General features: G+C 39.3%; 1 protein-coding gene across 6 annotated transcripts in view; it reads left to right on the top strand.

Moving 5' to 3' along the window:
* The window catches only part of NAV2 (neuron navigator 2), a 325,098-nt gene that overhangs the window by 193,315 nt on the left and 112,218 nt on the right, over nucleotides 1-19,565 (top strand). For all 6 annotated transcript variants that reach the window (XM_048486861.1, XM_048486863.1, XM_048486862.1 and 3 more), the window contains one exon: nucleotides 18,717-18,839. In XM_048486861.1, coding sequence (XP_048342818.1) covers nucleotides 18,717-18,839 — 123 coding nt within the window. The remainder of the gene's footprint in view (nucleotides 1-18,716; nucleotides 18,840-19,565) is intronic.

Here is a 19,565-nt window from a genome sequence, read left to right as displayed (position 1 = left end):
TTGTGCTCCTATTTTTTCCTTAGATAAAAGACGTAGACAGGTTTTCCTATGATATAGATGTAGAAACGAAATGTACCTGTTGGCACACAAATAGACTTTATGTGAAGAAATGTAACTTAGAGGAGTATGCTGATTTGTGGTAGATACCTGTATATTTGACAATTTAAAGAGTAGCCAAATGTTGCAGTTCATCTTGTTTAAATTAGTGAACCAAACTACAAAGCATGCAAAGCTGAATCATGATCCCTAGCCAGTGTCATCTGGAATGAAATTTCTGGTATCATATCTAGCAATAAGCTGGATCTACGTTATGCAGCACATCCCATATGCTGGATTTGCATGTTGCCACATTCATACATGGAAGTGACTACTGCTTTGTAATTAATGTATTCTCCAACAGTGGGGCAAAGTCATCCAGGCTGGTTAGGTCACACCTCCAACCTTTTAGGCAGGGCTATGTAAATTATTTGCATACTATCCAAACTAAATAGCCTTGCTGTTTGGGCAGTTAGCTAGTTCCCTAACTCCACATGTTAGCAGTAAATACTTGATCTGGAAAAGTCTTCCAAGAAGTCCTCTTCATCAGCCTCCTCCAGTTTCTTGGGATCTGGAACAAAGAAAGGGAAGGAGATTTTGAGGGAGAAATCTCCTCATCCAGAAAGACTGGGTCTGAGAGAGGATCTCCTGGAAGGACCTTAATCTCTAGTCTGGTCAGGCCCACAGGACCCACTATATGCCAGATAGAAGTCTCCTCCCCTCCACCTCACTACTTTCACAAATCACCCATGCCAAAATTGGACCAGAAAGTGACTATCTTTACTCAGATGTTTGTTGGGGTGGTAACCCACTTTTATTTACTGAGGCATCATTGGAGGAAGCATTGTCCAATTATACACAGGATACTAAATAGGTTTTGGGTGAAGATGGATTCCTTGTAAATAAGGAGAAAAACAGTCTTTCCCCCTCAAAGAGAGCTGATACATTTGGGTGCCCAAATAAATTCCACCAGGGCCAAGTCTACCTGGTAGTGGACATGCACAAAAAAATAATGGATGACTGCAATTCCTGATGAACTTGTCTGCATGGCTGGGACTCCTCATGTCCACTACAGATACCGTGACTCTTGTTCAAAATAATAATGGGCTTGGTTCCTGTGTAACACAAGCAGAACTAAACTGCATGTACTGAGATTTTGTTGCCTTTACCCTTCCACTGTGAAGATTTTTCCCCTCTAATATTATGTCCCCATAGGACCCTAGGAACTTTATGAAATCATAGTAGCGGTAGCTACAGTGAGATGGGGTGATCTACAAAAAGGCCCTCCTCTTCCTGAAACAGCAGTGCCTTCTATGAGCAAAAAGGGAGTTTAGGATCCAAGCCATTGTCTGGAAGGCTATTTTAAGAAAACCTTAGGACATTATTATGAAAAGAACTCTTTAACATTCAGTACTATACCAAACACATTACTAGTCTGTCCTGTGTTTCCACAAATACAGTATAAGACTTTGTTTTGCAGTGTTTCTTGTGTTAATATTTACCTTCATTTGAAACTACACTTGGATCATTTCCCCAAAAAAAGCCTTTTAAAAAGGTTTTGAATCTTTTGATCAAAGGGATAGCCTCAATCAAGTATTTACGTGTACATCCACTCACACTGTATTTATTTGTGTAAGAAATTTATGGATAGGCAAAGCATTAATACTGACTGAAATACTGTGTTAGCCACATTTTGTAAACATGTAAAAAGTTCAGTAATGAGTATTCTTGGTGTCACACATTCTGATTGACTGTTGTTTTTGAGTGGCAACTGCAAGCACCTATCAGCATGCTCAGTGTCCCACATTGTAATTGACTGTTGTTTTTGAGTGGCAGCTTGAATGAATGTCAGGTGGGGAGATCAGGCAGCTGTATGGGAAACCCCCCGGATCTGCTGATTGGTTTTTGCACAGTAGCAGGCTCTAGTAGGCTCACCCCAGGGTTTTTAAAAAGCACCTCCAATTTGGCAATTTTTGAAAATCACGGGATAAAGAAAAAATCACAGAACAGACCCAATTTCGGACTGGGAACCAGGCAAAAATCTTGCACAAACCGGGATATTTCACTGCTCAACACTGGTTTCCCACAGTGCTGGGATATCAAAAAGATAAGAATTGCAGAATGCCACTAGCAAACATTACTGGATAGCAAATTGAAAAATGACAGAATAGAGGCTGAAAGTACAGAGGATGCAACAGCGTGTTGGAGTAGGTCACATTTAACATGAGTGAAACTTGCATTCAGAGGCTAAGGGTGGTGGGAGGAGAGGATCTTTGGCAGGTCATATGATGTCCTTCCTAACTGAAATTGTATTTTACTTTGGCATATACTTACCAAAACAAGTCCACTAACTGCTAAATTCATGGGGTTGAGTCCTGGGTAAAATTTCCAAATGTGCTAGAGCTCTTGTCCAAGTTGAAACTAGAAGTGTGCATGTGAAAAAATACTGTGTTAATTCCAAATCAGAAAACTGGGAAGGGCATCATTTTTGAATATTGGAAATATTATAATCATTCCAGAAAGGCGTTCTGGAAAGACAGCTCCTGATATTTTATTAAAACTACTCATGCCTTTCCTGACACTAGTATGCAAAATTAAAATGGCAAACATAAGAAAGGAGAGAAAGGAAGGGGCCACATCTGTGCTGCCTGCTGCTTCCAAACAGAGCCCAGAAGTAGTAGTGGCCGGCTGCTTACAGCTCTGAGCCCCACGTGGAGCCTGAAGGCAGAGTTCTGCACCGGCCTAACTGGCCAACGGGTAAACGAGGGGAAGAGAGAAAGAAGGGGAGAGGGGATTATCCTGTCTTATTTTTTAAAATGTAAATTGCATCAGAACTGAAGCAGCCTGAAAAATTCTGGAAAAAAAAGGCATTATTCAAGATCCTCTTTTCAACTCCCTTTAAATTGCCAGCATTATTTCAGGAGGAAAACACCCTATAAGATCTTTTTTGGCAACTAAGATTACCACTGGGGTCAGATTAATGATTGAATTTGAGGCCCTTGGAGCTTAGGAACAAATACAGCACAATACTTGCTTCAGAAGCATTTGAATCAAGATAAGTCTGGTGGAATACAGAAACTAGATCTCGGCAGTGTTGGTTTTGGACTCTAGAACCAGTAAAATTCAGAGTATTAATCAGAGGATCAATGTTTGTTCCAAAGGATGTCAATGTTCCGGTACTATATTGAAGTAAGAGTATTGGACAATCTCTCAACATTGGATAATCTTCCAAATTTATTGTGGGACATAAAATTTTCTGTCTCTGGGGTAAGGGTGTTGCTTTGCTGAACAGGGTAGCCACCTAATTCTCCTGGACTAGTGTCTACAGTGTAAACAGATGTTTTTGTAATATCAGCTTCATGAGTCATGCTTTCTGGATGTCCATAATTCATAAGAGAAAATGGGAATGCTTTCTTTCTCACTGGGAAATGATTTAGGTTCTAGTTATCCATATAATTAGATGTATTCTAAGTATATTTTAGAATATATGTGAGAAATACATGTGCTTGGGGGAAAGGGCACCATGCCAATAAACACACAGTGGACCTGTACTTGGGAGCTGCAGTTAATGGTGAACTCCTGTGTTTCAAAAACACCTTGTTTCTGAGTATCAAATGCACAGATTAAATAGTAAGATAAATCTATTGCTATCATTCTGTTTTTGTGACCACCCAAAAACACCTGACTGGTCATTGTTGTAGACAAAATGATGGACATTCATTCTAATATGGCAAAGTATTCCTAAACAGTGATTCCCCAAGGCATGTCAATTGCATGCTGGCAGATGCATCTCCTTTCAAGCATTACAGTCTTCAGCACATGGCGAGCAAACTGAAATGACCCGAAGCATAAAATGTAGAGCAGCACTAAGCAAGAAATTCTTGGAAAAAAACTGATAAGTGGTCCTTAATTGCTTCAAATAAATGTAGCACCCATGGCCTTACTGAAATGGCCACCATGTCAGACTTTCATTTGCTTGATTCCCATGTGCTCTCTTTGCAGGGAAGATATGTGACTTTGCAAGAAATCTGATGAAGAAAGGGAAGATCAACAATCACAGATGGATCAGGCAGAAAAAAAGAAATTACTCCCTGGCCTAGGGGACTTTGTAGATGCATTTTATGTACATTTACAGCAAGTAGTAAATAAAAGCCACAGTTTATTCCAGCATTAATTAAATAGGGCTTCATGATGGTTTCCATTGTTGTGATGAGTACTTTAAAACAGAGAAGTGTTAGAATGAATATAACTTGAAGTTAGCAGGAGGACAAATGTTTACTAATTCTTTGCCATGTCTTGAGAGTGAAGAGCCTTTAAAAAGAGCTTAAAATATGTTTACAGTATGAATTCCCTTTTATTAGTTGGCACGTGCTGCAATGTCATTTCCAGCATGCTAAGTATCTGTGTCTTTACTGGCAACCAAATAGAAAAGGGAGCCAAAATACTTATTAAAGTTAAAATAAGTTCCGTGGCCAAGATAGACCATTATGAGCTCATATTCCCTGATCTTCCCCTGATCTGTTTTGGGTCGTGGGAATTTTGTGCAACCTAACTCCCAAGTTTGTCCATGCAAAGTTCTGGCAAACAGTAGCTATGGTATCTGGAGATTACAAGGAATTAACTGCCTCTTGGCTTATAAACATCTGAAAATATCTACCACCTTGTCTTCCTCTGCCACAGGTGCTTGTTCTGAAATAGACGGACTCACCCAAGGGAGCTATCTTGCTATGGATACCCAAAATCAACACAGCTAGCATTCTTGAGGGAAAGTATAAACAAGTGCCTAGTCTTTTCAGTAAAGAATATTAGAAACCAGCTCTAGCCAGACATAAAACAAGCTGTTAACAAGCCACAATGTGAGTAACCTTGATAGGCTAAGTGCTAAGCTGATCTCATTAGACCTCAAAAGCAAATCAGTCCTGATTAGTAATTGAATGGGAGACTGCCAGGGGAGTCTAGGGGTGCAGAGAAAGGTAGTGGCAAACCCCCTATGAATATCTGTTGCCTTGAAAACCCCATAGCAAGGGTTCCTAATGTGGTGCCTATGGGTGCCGTAGTATCTGCTGGCACCTTTCTTGGCACATGCCAAGTGTTTTCAGAAAGTTTTGGGGGGTCAAGTGAGACTTTTGCCTAGCAAGGCTTCTCATTAGGCATTGGAGATTCGGTTGTCTATGCAGATTTTTTTTTTAAAAAAAAAAAACATTGCTTTGGCAGCAGCTGCCACCACATTATAAAGATCTTCACTGAAAGTAAGCTGTGGCGACAGCCATTTGGCAGCTGATTCCACTTCCTGTACCCCCCCCCCCCAATCTGGTGGCTGTGCCCATCATACTATGTCAGAATTCTAAAGATGCCCACAGGCTGAAAAAGTTTGGAAACCTCTGCCCTTTGGGTTCCAAAAAATCAGCTGCCATTTAATGGCAAAGGTGAAAAATGTGGAGCAAGATGTGTATCTGAATGCATGTTGAAATGTGCATGGCATTCTGATTGATGGAATATCCTCCAGACGCAAATCTGAATATGCATCCAATTATGGGCTATGGTTACCAATTCATTCAGTGATAAGTCCATTCATGTGCAGTACTCTCCTTGGCTCAGAATGCTTGACTGTTCATGTTCTATATTAATTATTCTTTTTCAATGAATTTATCAAATCAGTTTTGCAGCTTTCTTAATCTTATCCCAAACTTGCTGGACATTAAAGTGTATGTAAATATCAGATTCCTTAGATGGTGGAAAGTATATCAGTTCACCATGCCACTATGAGGTGAAAGGATAGCATTTTGAATATGAACACTGGCTCTGAAGTGTGGATGGTTCCTCTGTTTATTGCATGTAAATTAAAATATATTCCACTTTTCCCAAAAAGGCTCAAACATCCTTTCTGTAAAGTAAAACAAAAAATAGTAATCTAATGGAAATTAAACATAAAATAGTAATCTAAAATGATAGCATGAAAACTTAAAAAAACTCAGTCCAAACTGGAACATAATCACTGTGTACATAATCTCTTCATGTAACTGCCCTGTTGGCCTAGATAGAGGAGATTATAACTAACACAAGGGAGAAAATAGTTTTCACAAAAATTAAAAAGTTCTTATAGCCGTGCAAAATCAAAGAAGAAACCAGAGGTTGGTCATAAAATATGTCACACATTACTCAAAAGGCTGGCAACAACAGATTTTGGTTAAAACAGAGTATTGTGTAACAAAAAGGGAATCACAGATGGAGTTAAAGTTTTTTTTAATGATGTACTTTATCAGTAGTTAGTCTAGTTGAATCTTTAAGCAGTGTTCATTGGGAGTTTATTGGCCCAGAGAGCATCTTATATGTGCTAGTGATGGGAAGAGAAGCTCCTTAATAAGACTTCTTAGTAGTTTCAATATATATATATATATTTAATTTTCTGCAAAGTACAGTTAATTTCAGGTAGACGGGTATTCATTGTCCTTTCATCTATCAAAATTATGAGGGATCAGTGATTAGAAATCAGTTTCTCTTTTAAATGTTCAATTAGAGACCAATACATTCTTAAAGGGTCACAGGAGGGTCATAAATGAGAGTGACCTAGTTCTTATACTGGTTCTGGTTTTTGTCCCATTCACTGTTGAAGCTGTGGTGTTCTCTTTTGTCACAGAAATCTGAAGATTGATAGCCACTCACAGGTTCACTTTGAATAAGCTAGGTGTGTTCAGCAAAAGATAAGAATGCATCTGGACTAGTGAAGCAAGATAAAGAATGAATTTGCTTGAGTGTTAGGAACATGGGCAAGATACTGATGTGTGACTGTTCCCTATGTTGACGGATGCTGCAAGGCTGATCTTATTACTCATGACAATAGTGTCTGGAAATCATAACTTGTATATTTCCTACCTGACATTCTATATTGAGGATTATATTTTGCAAGTGGGGCCCCCACAAGGACTTGCAGGCAGCATCTTGTTTTTTCCTGACCCCCCCCCCCCCCCGAACCGTTTCCTCTTTCCCTTCCTTGGCACCCCACAAAGCCTTTCCCAGTTTCCGGCTTCCTTCTTTCCTTCCCACCCATCCACCAGCCAGCCTACCTTCATCTGCTTCCCCATCTTCAGTTTTCTCTCCTTCCTATCCTTGCAGGGATGTAGCTATATATTTTTTTATCGGGCCACACCCCCACCCATCCCTGGGGTCATGCCTCCCCAACCTCCACTTGTTACAGGGGGTGGGGCAGGGGCGGAGCTTTGGACATGTAATGGGGGAGTTTGAACCCGTGAACCCCCCCCCCCTCGTACCTACATCCTTGCCAGCTTCTTCTAGGAAAATGCCCACGCCAAGTTGCACAGTGGCAGCTTGCATCAGATCAGAATTAGCTGTACAATGGCTGCTGGTGCCAGACTCGACCAAGTTGTTCAATGACAATTACCAGCCCAGGCCCAGTTGTATGATGGCTATAGATGAACCCAATCATGTGGTTGCTGCCAACAGACTAGGCCAGTTTGTACTGCCACTGGGCTCAGCTGCACTGTGGTTGCTGGGGCCAGGCCCAGTTGTATGGGTATGGATTTTTCAGTGGTAGACACTGGGCTTGTCTTTAGTGAGCCCTGCACAGTATATAAGGAATATTTTCCAAAGCCATATTGATTTCCAAGTCCACCCCTCCTCCCTCCACCCCATGACTTTACTTTAGGAAGTCAAGGCTTGAAAGGCTCAGCAATATTATTTCATTTCATTTCATTTCAATTATATTTATACCCTGCCCTATCCCCGAAGGGCTCAGAGCAGCTAACAACATTGTGGGTTCCTAGCAACTCTTTTTATGTACAAGTGGAGATCAGATAGATAGATATGATTTTTCTTCAAACCTGGGCCTTAAGTTTGGAGAAATCCACTCATCTGTCTGTATCTGTTAATCATATCCTCTGTGGAGCAATTCTAAATTAGATATAGTGTACTGAGGATTATATTCTTAAATATTGACATCTTGGCCCACCCTACAAAAAGCTTGAGTGGCCTTTAAGGGATTATAAGGAGAAGGGGTATAATAATAGCCAGTATCACACCATTACTATACATGATTATTTTATATGGGAAGCTTTGTTAGTCTGTAGACACAAAATAAAGAGGAGTATGGTAGTATCTTAAAAACTAACAAAATATATTCCAAGATTTATTTCATGAATCACAACTCACTTCATCAGATATATCGGGTTAACAGGTATGGCCTTGCAACCAGAAGGAGACTGGGGGGGTGGGGCATTAGCGAGATGGCTGCAGCCATCAGAAATAGCATGGCATCACCTCCAGGAAATCATAGATGTGACATCACACATCTGTAAAAATCACAAGAAATTCTATATTATAGATTAACAAAAGCAAAGATGACAAATCCTTGGCCCCCAACACTGTAGTTCCATAACCTCTTTTCTGTTCATCTTGAAAATCCAGGAGCCATTCAGGAACTAGATGTCTAAAAGCATACTTACAAATGCTAACAAATGTTACTTGATGAAAACGAAACTGCACTGTAGCCCAATTCAAATGTAAACTTTGTAACAGTTTTAGTGTTTATTCCAGGGGCCCTCAACAAGGTTAAAAATAAATGAATGCTATTTGGTGAGTTCAAAAGGCACAGTAAGAGTATTCAAACAGCTTGGCTCAGAGTAACAGAAAAAGTTTAACTGTAAATGATGAAGAGAGTTTAAAACTATAGTTATATGCCATATAAGGCTGCATTATTCCAGGCTGACTAATAAAAATTTGAATGTCATCTATTTTATCTTCCTGGATGTGCTGTTTGTTTGAATTGCTCTCTGTCATATTGGAACAGTCCCATTGCTTTGAATGTTGAAGCAATGCAAATAGTCCAGAAGAGAACTGGAACCCAATTTATTTTAAGTTACTGCTAAACCATCATTTTAATCACTTCACAGACCAAGCACCCTCCCCCCACCTAAAAAAGAGTTTGTGCAGGTCTCATATTACTGATACTGTTTCTACACCAAAATGATTTTGTCACTTGTAGTAAAGAGCTTGTTTCCATTGCTCCACAGAGCTTGTTTCCATTGCTCCACTATTTGCATTGCATTCACATACACAAAAAGATGGTAAGGATGGCCTATAAAATACCAGAAGGAGAGTTTCCTTCGGTACCAGCAAGATGCTAAAAAGAAATAAATGCAACATATGCTGTTGCCATTTGTGGTAAGATCATTTTGAATGGAAGAAACAACATAATGCATTTTCAATCTAATTTTCTTTCTTCCACATCAGAACTGCCCACTAGAGGGAAATGTAATATCAAAGTCAGTAGACTCCAACAGAACATACATTTTGTTATAGCTTGGCTTTTCTATATATGTTGCTCTGTGTCTGTTCAAGTAATGTGCAAGCAGAAGTTCCTATGTGTGAGATTCTTGTTTCTTTTTCACATTTTCCCTCTCCCCAGTACTCTTGCTTTTCTTTGTCTTTTGGGCTTATCATACAAAAAGGTTCATAACTGAATGATACTTATTTCTGCCCTTCACCAATTCATTCCATTTTGAACAGGCTGAAACTTGAAATGACCTTAGCTGGCTAGTTATTCATTTCTTTGTTTTTCACTAGAAGGCAGAGCTTGTGGTCAGACCTCAAGTTCCAGCATTAGACCAGAAGTATGGAGTTGGCCAGGAGATGGTGGTCAGCCAAGAATTGGGGTGTGTGTGTGTGTGTGTGTAGCAGAATGTGAGGATAAAAATATGGTTTGGAGCAACATTTAGCTGGGAAAGAATTAAATGAAGGGGAAATACATCTATTGGAAACCACTGCTTCATGTTCCAGTAGCTGCAGAGGAATTATGGATGTTAATGCTTGAATTTATTTCTAACCTAGTAAACTATGTAGCCTTAAGAATATGCATGTTTGCTTAACTCCAAGGACATCATATCCAATTAAAAAAATTGTGTTTTAGTAGGGAAACAAGTCAAGGCTTTTAATTCTAGATAAGGAATTGGAAACCTCACACTATTCAATGACTATAGAAAAAGCTGTTTTGATGTTATTAAAACCATTTGTTAGATCAGTGGTTTAGCTAGCATAATGTCCTGTCTTCACCTTGGGGCTGTATGCATTCCTGACATGATTTGTAGGAATCTCAGTGACTCCCTGTCAAGCCATTATGGCCACCAAATCACAGGGATCATGAATCAGTCCTGATGTTGAAGCTGTGATTGAATGGCATCTCCATGCAAGTATTTTGCTATGAGCAGTCCCAGACATCCCCCAAAGTGTCTGAATGGAGACCTGTACTGTATACATTGGCCTTTATTGGCCTTTGGTTATATTGGAAAATCTGTATGTTTCTCCACAGTGGCTACATGGCTATATTCAGTGGTGGGATTCAAATAATTCAACAACTGGTTGTTTACAAGCACCATTTTAACAACCGGTTCTGCCGAAGTGGTTCAAACCTGCTGAATCCCACCACTGGCTATGTTGCTACATTAGACACAGTGCATATCATAGGATACTTGCAGTATAATTCTAAACACGTTTTCCTGAAAGCTCCATTTATTACACCTTAGAAGAATTCTAAGTAGACTTGTTCAGAATCACTGTAAGACCTCTACATTTTTAATTTCCTGTTAGCACAATGGTTGCTAATAGTTTTTTGCTGATAAACCAGGACACGTTTAGAGAGAAATCTGCTAATAGGGAGGCAGGCAATTACTATTGTTATGGCCCTAGAGATTTAGCAAAATAAACTGGGCTAATTTCTGCTGCTCAGCATCTCCATTTCTACTATTCTTACAGCAATTCTCTGAGAGTGGCTTTACTGTGATTTATATATGATAAAGTCCATGGATCTTCTATGTAGGAGGAGGAGGAGGAGTTTGGATTTATATCCCCCCTTTCTCTCCTGCAGGAGACTCAAAGGGGCTTACAATCTCCTTGCCCTTCCTCCCTCACAACAAACACCCTGTGAGGTAGGTGGGGCTGAGAGAGCTCCGAGAAGCTGTGACTAGCCCAAGGTCACCCAGCTGGCATGTGTGGGAGTGCACAGGCTAATCTGAATTCCCCAGATAAGCCTCCACAGCTCAGGCGGCAGAGCTGGGAATCAAACCCGGTTCCTCCAGATTAGATACACGAGCTCTTAACCTCCTACGCCACTGCTGCTCAGACAGGTTCAGATAGTTCCCTTCTGAGAATTTAATTGCCAAGGTACAGGTGAGCCCCATTCAGATGAGAACTGTACACTGTAAAGGTGCTTTAATGCTCCCCCACCCCCACCCCTGGCCACCGGGACTTTTTTTTTAACCTAAAATGGGAGCCAGTATTTGTCCACTACCTTTACTAATGCCTACATGTATGTTTTCTCAGTGGAGCAAAGAACATTTTTGTACAGCCATTTCAGGTTGAGGAAACAGTGCAAGGAGGAGGCACAACATTTCCATTTTCTTCCAATTAGTGCACCATTTATGTAGCCTTAAGTGGGAAAATATGTTTCGTGTTCATGCTGCAGGTGGAGAAGGACAGGTTGGCATCAAAAACTGGGACTTTTTCTCCAATCTGCTTGAAATTTGGCACAGATGTTGCCTTCGGTAAGGGATGCAGTTCTTTTTATCCCAGTTGGTTCTTTGAACCCTTGTGGGACTAATTCAATTCAATTGCCAGAAGTTGCTTAAACTGCTGGAACTAGACCCAAACCAGACCAAAACCAAATGCTGGGTACAAGAAAGGCAAGATCAACAATTTCTGGTCATTATTTCATCAGTACTAGTTAAGGTGGTTCTTGGTTAAGGTTGATCTTGCTGAATGGAATTGTCAGTGATGTCCAGAAAGGTTACAATGAAGAGTCATAAAGTTCTCCACTAATCAAAAAGAGTAAAAGAAGAGGCATTGTGACATGTGGGTAGGTCAGAATGTATTTGGTATTTATTTTTTCCAACCGATAGAAGAATATCTGCCTATTAGACATGGGTAGTTGACTCAGAAAAACCCACAGACGCTTGAAAGGCTATTCAGCCATCCTTTTTCTTACCCTGTTCCCTGTAATGTATAAAGTGGTTCTGACTGGTGAAAGACTATCCTTTTCATTACAAGCATGATTGAACCAACATGAATCACTTTGAAGACCCGTTGATTTCAGTGGTTTAGAACCAAATTGGAGACAAAGTGTATGTGTGGGAGAAATCCATATATATTTCTACCCAGGCTGACCAATTCACATCTTAAATCTAGTGGGGGTCTGTGTTTTTTTTAAAAAAATTAAAATTAACATACAGGCTAGGGGAGCTAAAGATTTACCACTCCCTTGTGTTGTTACCCTGCTTAGCTCTTAGCTTGGTTTTAAGCAATTGTCTTCCAGCCCAGTTCTAATACCTTCATTCATTCATTCATTCATTCATTCATTCATTCATTCATTCATTCATTCATTCATTCATTCATTCAATTTGGTATACTGCCCCATCCATGGAGGGCTCTGGGCAATGTACAACATCAACATAAAATACAATAACAAGAGGGGTGAGTAAATAACAACCAATAAATAATACATAACTTGAAAAACTCAGCCCCATAAACTCTAAAATATTAATTTAATTTAAAACAGCGATTGCTGCATTAAATTGGCATCCCGCAAAAACCTTACTTAAAAAATCCTCCTAGCAAGAGAAGATATGCATGCCCCCTCCCGCTTCTGGTTTAGATCTTAAGCATGTGTTTAGTTACCCCACTGACACTGATAGGACCTGAACAGGCTTAACTTTGATTGGGGTGGGCTTCATGAAGTGTATACTTAGGATTTTTGAAGTTTCCATCTAAAAAATTGCAAAGTGTGAATTCAACAAACATATGTTTGAAACACATGTGTCAATCCACATTAGAGATCTGGAGTTGGCAGGGGTTTCTTGGTGCACATACCCTCAGTGGCAAAACTCAGGTTTGTTGCTGTAGAATATATGGACTTCCTGTAAAGTTAGGATTTGAAATCAATCCAAATTTCAATTTTGAACTCTCTTTATTCTAAAATGTCATTCTGATTTAAGCTGTCTCACCAATTTAATTATCTGTCCTTATCCTTGTACTTTCTTACATTATTTCTGTACTCTTCTACTTTGAGGGTGATTTTTTTTGTACAAAGAAATACTTCAGGCAAGTTTGCTTCTAGCAGTTCCATTGAAACTGTTCCATTCCTTGTTTATGCAGTTGAGAGAAAAGTATTGTGTCCTGTCCCTGGGGACAAAGCACTGAGAATAGCCCTGTCCCTAGTTTTAACTAGCTTAGCAACCTCTTTGTGAAATCCCCAAGGGGCAATTGGCTATTGTTCTTGATCCCAGTAGAGACTAACAAAGCTAACTTACATCCATTACACTTTTTCCTTTTCCATCCTGTTGCATGTGAAATTTAATAATTAAGTCAGGCTTCACAGTCAGGTTTTATCTGTTTCTGCTGACAGTGTAACCAGAGTCATTCAGAAAGTCAGAAATGGGCGTAGTGCTTCTCTGGTCTAAGAAGTGTTTTTCTCAGCCATTGGCAGATTATCAATTAAAGTGTAATAACATTTGAATGACCCACGTGATGGGAAGGCTTTGTCTCTTCTCCTCAGCAAAGATGATTCTTGGGAAGGAAAGTCAGTGAATGGCAATGAACTTTGTAACGCTGAAGGGCATTTTCAGTCTGTTTTACAACTGCAACAGAAGAGTGGAAAGGAATAGCTTTTCTGTTCACAGCTAAGTAAAGCATGGTATTTTACTGATCTTTGATCAAAGCTGTCTACTTGTTAAAATTTTATTAATTTGTTGCTCAGTTGAATTAAGTATTGAAACTATAGAGAAACTAGGAGATAAGTGCAGGCTTTGGGGTGGGGGAAGACTGATATTCTATCCATATTGGGTTTGAAAACTATCAAGAGTATTTTTTAAATGTACATTTATAGGATTGTACGTTCAATCTATAGTTTAGATGAAATAATAAGGTCAGTGATTTTGAACACTTATACTTAATTTGTATGTGTATGTGTATAAGATTTTTTGTTGTCTGCAATTTAAAATTTAATTTAAAGCAAACAGGCATTGTTCTCAGAATAACCGGTTTATCATGAATTCTTTTAGTGTGTATAAATAAAGAACAATATTAATAATTTGCTACATTAAAGTAATCCAAACAGGACAATGTACTGTGGCATTTTAATAAAAGCAGTTGAATGTATCATAGTTCCTTTACTGAGCTGAACTGGTTGTTTTATTTGATGTTGTTTTTAAAAGGAGGTACTCTGATGAAAATTCCAATCAGTTATCTGTCATTTTCAGTTCAATTCTGAACAGTGTAGCATATTATTCATTCATTCATTCATTCATTCATTCATTCATTCATTCATTCATTCATTCATTCATTCATTCATTCATTCATTCATTTATTTTCAGATTTGTATACTGCCCTTCCCCCAAAGGGCTCTGGGCGGTGAACAACAAAATAAACAACAGACAAATAGAGCACAAAATAAAATAAAAATTATAAATAAATAATAAGCTCCATGAGTCATAAAATCACTAAAACCCAACTATTATTGACTTCAATTGACATAGAGAGTATAATTCTGCTTTGGCTTGTGCTGCTACTATGTATGTATGTATGTATGTATGTATGTATGTATGTATGTATGTATGTATGTATGTATGTATGTATGTATGTATGTATGTATGTATATCCTGCCTTATCCCCAAAGAACTCTGAGACTAATGTAGAGTTACTCCAGTCTAAGCCCATTGATTTCAGTGGACTCAGGTGGTAGTAAGCCTGCATAGAATTGTACTGCTAATATGGCAGTTTTAGTTTGGATTAGCTCCTCTAATCACAACTAATCACTATTTAGTTGTTTTGGAATGTTGTGAGTCCTAAAGCAAGAATATCCTAGTTCTGTATTCTCAGGAATTCTCGATATGTCAGAAGTCGTTTGGGAGCCAAACTGCATTTTGCAGCATAGCATGTTGCAGCACATTTGTGGATGAGAATATGCATAAATGAGTGCAGGTTTATGCCATCTATACATTCTCACATTTATGACGAGTGAAAACTTGCAGTAATAACTTGAACCTTTTGCTCCTAATCTAGAAAAACTCTTTCTTATCAGGATTAAGTTTCAGCTTGTTCACCTTCATGCAGCCCATTACTAACTCTAAGCACCAGTGCAGAACATTTACATCATCCTCAGAATTGGGTGGAAAAAAAGTAGAGCTGGATATCACCTGCATATTGGTGACATCACAGTCCATATCTCCTGCTGATGTTTCCCAGTGGCTTCCTATAGATATTAAATAGCATGGAGGATAAGATGAAACCCTACAGCATCCCACAGTTGATGGGGCAGAGCAGGAATCTCCCAATACTATCTTCTGAGACCAATCACCCAATAGGATTTGAACCACCATAATATGGTACCCCTTAATCCCAGTGCTGAGAGGCAGCATACTATGGTACTATGACTGATAGTATCAAAAGCCTCAGAGAAATCAGCAGAACTAGCATTTCCCCTGTCTAGTTCTCAATAGAGGTCATCAACCAGGGCAGCCAAAGTCTCTATTCCCAAGCCTGGCTTGAAGCCAGGTTAGAATGGTCCAGAAATTCAGTTTCTTCCAAGAACCCCTGGAGCTGAGAGGCCACAATCCACTCTAGTGACTTGCCCAAGAATTGAAGATTGGATCTACTGAAGATCTTCCTGAAATCATGTGACTATGGTCAATACATTATTTTTAATTCCAATAGCACATTTCAGTTCCTAGGCATATCCTTGGTTTTGGTCATGAGTCAATTGATCTGTTGATGTGTGGTGGGTCCTGACTGACTGAGATCTGGCTACTAATCCCTCAGGTGGTGAGTGGATGGGGAGAACAATCCTTGTGACTGATAGCAGGAGGGTCAGATGCCCAAACAGTGGTGTCAGTGTCCAGTGCAGCAGGCCTCAGCCTATCTAGTGAATCCTAGTACTTCCTGACAGCCCCTCTCCCATTTATTTCATGCCATCTATAATTTTCCCATGAGTTCTTCAATTAACTTTGCAATCAACTACCAAATTCCAGATAATTCCAGGATTCAACGTCAGCCTTAGTCATAATCTATTTGGTTCACAGAGTACCTATTGGTTAGCAATAAATAATAATTAGGAAACTTACCGTAATTTCCAAGAGTAGGTGTGTTGGTCTCAGTAGAACAGCTAGATTTGAGCCTAGTAGCACCTTAGATACCAACAAGATTTTGGGGATATTAGCTTGCCAGAGTTAAAGCTGCCTTCATCAGATACCCTGTTATGCACACCTGTCAGTAAAAGGCTTTGTTTACCCTCCAGTCTCTCATATTCTTTGGGAATTATGATAAACTGCTATCTTCACCCAAGAGATTAAACTATGGCTCTTTGAAGAGAACAGTTTTCTTCTTGAAGGCCAGAACTGAGCCCCAGTTTTGCCAAGGCTGAGCAACTTACTATTTAGTTGTTTTGGAATGTTGTGAGTCCTAAAGCAAGAATATCCTAGTTCTGTATTCTCAGGAATTCTCAATATGTCAGAAGTAGTTTGGGAGCCAAACTGCATTTTGCAGCATAGCCCAACTCCCTGGTGACTCAATGAAGTCAATGCTACTAAGCAACAAGGGATTCATAGTTATGAAGTACGTGAACTAGGGAAACATTATGTTGTGGGTGGCAGGACAAAGAATGAAAATGCTTTCCAGAACACTATCTCAGTGTAGCTGTTTGGCTATTGTTGTATGACTTCTTGGAAGACAGATGAAGTACTAGAACAGTGGTTCTCAACCTGGGGATCGGGACCCCTTTGGGGGTCAAACAACCCTTTCACAGGGGTCGCCTAAGACTCTCTGCATCAGTGTTCTCCATATGTAAAATAGATAAATGTTAGGGTTGGGGGGTCACCACAACATGAGGAACTGTATTTAAAGGGTCGTGACATTAGGAAGGTTGAGAACCACTGTACAAGAACAATAAAATGTATGAAACAAGCAGAGCATCACATTGCTTCTCTGAGCAGCTATCAACTAGGGCATTGGGAGGGTAGCTGTCTCTCTTCCTCTCTCATTGCAATTTGAAAATTAGCTTTATTTTCCTGATGAGTGAATCTGTGGGCAAAATCTCCACTGCACTTTGACTGCAATAGGACAGGTCACCATTTTGTTCTGGACACCAGAAAAATAACTTGATGGAACTAATTTGACTCACAGTTGGCATCCCTGGTTTAATTTAGGCCATTCTGTTTTTATATCATTGCTCTTTGATTATGTGATACAACTGTATTGCATTGAGCATTATAGGTATTATACTGGTCTCTGTTGCATTGTTCTTATAACTCTAATCTACCTTGAGTCTCAATGGAGAAGGCAGATTATAAATGAAGAAAATAAATAAATGAAATAATAAATAAAGCAAGAAAAATTGTTTTTAAAGTTGTTTCAAAAATATGTAAAGTGATATTTTAAATACACATGACCATTTCTAGAAGGCTGAGCACTAAACAAAAGGAGGTACAAAATGACTATTGGGGAAAATTCGTATGTACTCATGTATAAGTTGACAAACATATAAGTCGAGGCACCTAATTTTACCACAAAAAACTGGGAAAACTTATTGACTCACGTATAAGTCAAGGGTGGAAAATGCAGCAACTACTGGTAAACTTCAAAAATAATAAAATTACATTAATTGAGGCATCAGTAGGTTAAATGTTTTTGAATATTTATTTAAAAGAAAAACAGTAAACTAGCTCTGTAAGTGGAAAAGAGGGTCAACAAAAACAGTATGGTCTCAACAATAACTTTAAAAGTACAAAAATCTTAGCTCAATCAGCAACCAAGCTAAAACACAAGAGTTAAAATTCTTCAAAACTGGATTTTTGGTCAGGGGATGAATGTTTATGTTAGTGGTACCAACATTTCAGAGCATCTTTAGGAGACCCTCCTGATGATACTACCCAGGTTTGGTGAAGTTTGGTTCATGGGGTCCAAAGTTATGGACCCTCAAAAGTGTAGCCCCATCTACTATTAGCTCCCTTTGGAAACAATGGGGGATGGGGCATGCACTTTGGGGGTCCATAACTTTGGATCCCCTGAACCAAACTTTACCAAACTTGGGTGGTAACATCAGGAGAGTCTCTTGAAATATCCCTGAAATTGTGGTGCTGCTAGCCTAAAAAATGCGCCCCCTGGAGGCTGACAAAGTAAAAACCCTAAAATATTTTTTTTTAATACACCTCACTCGCGTATAAGTCGAGGGGGGCTTTTTCAGCACAAAAAATGTGCTGAAAAATTCGACTTACAAGCGAGTATATATGGTAGGTATTTACACTGATATTTGGCAAATCCATGCTTTATATAATGTTTGCCAGGATAAAAAATGTTCTCTGAATCCTTCTGATCTTGAGAATGAATTAGAAGTGTATATACTAAACAAATTATCACCAGCCCATTCTTTGCCATGCTTTCAACATGTCAATTTAAAAAAGAAAAAGAATTTGAACAGAAATATAGCCAATGCAATAAACACTTTAAAATTCTGACATGAATGAATATTAATACTTTGTTTTATAATTTTAATCCATGCTAAACATGGATTATAGGTAGATATAGATTATGAATTTACATGTCTATGTCATCTCATGAGTCAGATGTTTGTGCTCGTGAGTTGTTTTGGTAATCTGGCTGTTCTGCTGTTTTCTGGTATTTTTAAGGTACATGACTGATGGTGGTCTGGGCCTTTACACTAGAAGATTAAATAGACTTCCTGATGGGATGGCTGTTGTACGGGAAACTCTGCAACGCAACACCTCACTGGGCCTGGGGGATGCTGACAGGTAAGCCTGCATTTGCCTTTTTACACCTTTGTATTCTATTGCAGACACCATGGGGCACCAGCTGTGACACCAGAGCTGAATACTGATTTTAATAGTTCCAATACTTGGTAATAAAATAAGAGACAAACCAAAGCACTTGGGTTCAAAATGTAACCTTCCTGGTTACTGGCCCGAAATATGTCCGGCCTCCACTAGGACCTTTACAGTCCAAGTCCCCCTCTGGTGGAACAGGCTCGCTAGAGAGACCAGGGCCCTGCAAGACTTGTTGAGTTTTCGCAGGGCGTGTAAAATGGACCTGTTCCACCAGGCATTTGGCCAGCCAGGCTGAAAATATGTTACATCATCCTGGCCTCCAGTGGGCTCGGAGGAGGGGAGGATTTTTATCGTCATCTGTGTTTTTGTTTTAAAGTATTGTAAGTAGGTTTTTTAACGTTCTTATATTTATTTCTGCTGTACGTCACCCTGAGACCATTGGGGAAGGGCGACTAATAAATTGAAAGAGTGAATGAATAAATAAACATAAGAATGTAACATAAAATTCCTGTTAACAATTATCCTGTAAAAAGGATCATTATTATGTACTCCTATCTCTTCACAAAGCTCCTTCATTGAGGCTGATGAGACCCCAACTGAGTAACAGCTGTGGAACAGGCTTTGAGTGCAGTGCACTGCAGTATGATATAGCATCATCCTTCCAGTGGCTTAGATCCAGCAGTGCGCAAGTGG

The sequence above is a fragment of the Sphaerodactylus townsendi genome, linkage group LG02, assembly GCF_021028975.2.
Source record: "Sphaerodactylus townsendi isolate TG3544 linkage group LG02, MPM_Stown_v2.3, whole genome shotgun sequence".
NCBI lineage: Eukaryota > Metazoa > Chordata > Lepidosauria > Squamata > Sphaerodactylidae > Sphaerodactylus > Sphaerodactylus townsendi.
This window is presented reverse-complemented; position numbering and strand designations above follow the sequence as displayed.